Raw genomic sequence first — 2228 nt, 5'->3', positions numbered from 1 at the left:
ACAGGAGTGTATGAATGCATAGGTGTGTTTTAACCTAAGTTGCCAAATAGGTTTTTTTATATTTTGGTGCAGGGATGTGGTACAGTACTGTTTATTGTTAAAATAACTTATGTTTAAATAAATGAATTTATAGTTTATCTACATACGGTCTGGCAGTAACTTGATTGGTCCACACATTTAAACGTGTTTTGCGACCTGCTCTACCTTCTGTTACATGTTTCATACAGTTACAGACCCATTACCCGCAGACTGTGGAATGTCCCGATAGGGGACGCCGCAGGTCCTAAAAAAGTAAATTACTGATTCTCCCTCCGGAGAACCCTTCCATTTACTTGCTGTCCCTGAACTAGCATTACTAAATTGGGGAATTGAGCATTTCTCACCCCGTTGTAGAACTGTAATCACTCACGTTCTCCTACCAGCTTGTCTCCTTATTGTTAGAAATTGGGAAACGTCTGACTCTCCTTCCATTACACATCTTGCCCATCTAGTGCAACTACACTACTGTTTTGCACTCTATCTTCCTTTTTGATCCAATGAGAAATGACGATTACACATTGTATTCCCATATGACTCTAATTATGAGCTACTGATTGTTTGTTTATACTTGAAAACGTAATAAAACTGGTTAAAAAAAATAATAATAATATAATAATGATGTATGATAAAACTATATACTTTTTAATGTCTTACAGGCATTCTGGAGCAAAATGTCGTGGTTTCTCATCCTACTTGTTTTGATTCATGATGGTGAAAGTAGTACTGATTTATGCCCCACCTCTTGCAGCTGTAGTGCAATTGAGACCCATGGACTAATAGTCAACTGCAATTCGAGGCATCTCAAAACTGTGCCAGATCTCCCAATTACCACAGTAAAGCTTTATTTGCAAAACAATCTAATGACCACTGTTCCCCCAGGAGCCTTGGATCACCTGGTCAGCCTCCAGGAAGTTGATATCTCTGGTAACCCTTGGAATTGTGACTGCAACATCCTTTACCTGAAAGCATGGCTTGATTCCCAACCTGTGCAGAGAAACCATGCAAATGTGCAGTGTGCAACTCCGCAATCTGCATCTATGAAGGCTTTTCAAAATCTGACAGGGAATGAAATGCCCAGGTGTGGAAAGCCATGGCCAATCAAATGCAAAAGATTTTTTGTAAGGGACTTGTACATGAATGCACTTGCTGTGGTGGTCCTGATCTTCATGTCCTATATAGCACGGATGGCCAGGAAACTATCTTGTCGTGTGGCGGTCTCACCTCGCTCACTCCAAAATACATCCACCAAAGAAACCTCCAAATCTAAATAGGACATGCATCACATCTAATCTAAACCAACTGCAGTACATTAAATCTCACTGATAAATCATATTGTCCCTAGCACAACTATAAAATTACAAAATAATATGTATATGTGCCCACTCAATAATAAAAAAAAACTTAAATGACTAGAGCTCTATTTAGGAATATTTGAAGTGAGTGCTGTGTGAGGAGCCAACAATCAGTTCTGGATTTATATATATCTTAAAGTGTATTAGAAAAATGTATTTGTTTAACATGTTTTTTTAAACATTAATGTACAAAAATGGAAACACTGAGGGCCTTATGTATCCAGAAACTGGAGTTTATTTCTCTGACATCAACATTCAGATTCAAAGGCCTTGTTCACACAGGTTTTATCTTGTAAGGTCAGAGTAGTGTGAACAGCGAGCTTTACAGAGTTGAAACAAGTTGCTAGCAGACTTAACTAAAGCAGCTTGAAGCTTGCCGAAAGCTTCCCAAATGCTTTGCAAAAGCTTGCTGAAAACTTGGGGGCTCATTAATAAACGTTCCACCCTGTGTATAGCCAGACAAATCCTGTTCATATGGCACTTGTACCCCTAGATAACACTGATGAGTATAGGAACTTTTAGAAATGAACCCCTTGGTTTTCACACTGCTCTTATACAAGCTATGAAGCTAGAGCCCGTGTAAATTAGGCCAAACTTTCCCGATCTGAAGTTGAATAGCAGCTAAGAAATAAGGAATGGTACTGTATATGACCCTTACAAATACATTAGGTAACATACTCATTATAATGGACAATGTTACTAATAAAAACCTCAATAAAAAAAACTATTTGGATTTGAAGTCTGTAGTACAATGGGCCACACACTGAGCACCGGTGGGCCACATGTTGGACATCAGAGCTTTATACTATTATTCCCCATTTAAGGGTAAATAGGCGT

General features: G+C 38.6%; 1 protein-coding gene across 1 annotated transcript; it reads left to right on the top strand.

The window, feature by feature from the left end:
- Window positions 1-710: 710 nt before the first annotated feature.
- On the top strand, window positions 711-1311 carry LOC108787576 (platelet glycoprotein IX-like). Its single transcript, XM_018557170.1, has one exon. It carries the CDS (start codon window positions 711-713, stop codon window positions 1308-1310), a length of 600 nt encoding a protein of 199 aa, XP_018412672.1. The 3' UTR covers window position 1311.
- Window positions 1312-2228: the final 917 nt, after the last annotated feature.

Source organism: Nanorana parkeri, unplaced genomic scaffold, assembly GCF_000935625.1.
Source record: "Nanorana parkeri isolate BGI_ZX_2015 unplaced genomic scaffold, ASM93562v1 scaffold270, whole genome shotgun sequence".
NCBI lineage: Eukaryota > Metazoa > Chordata > Amphibia > Anura > Dicroglossidae > Nanorana > Nanorana parkeri.
This window is presented reverse-complemented; position numbering and strand designations above follow the sequence as displayed.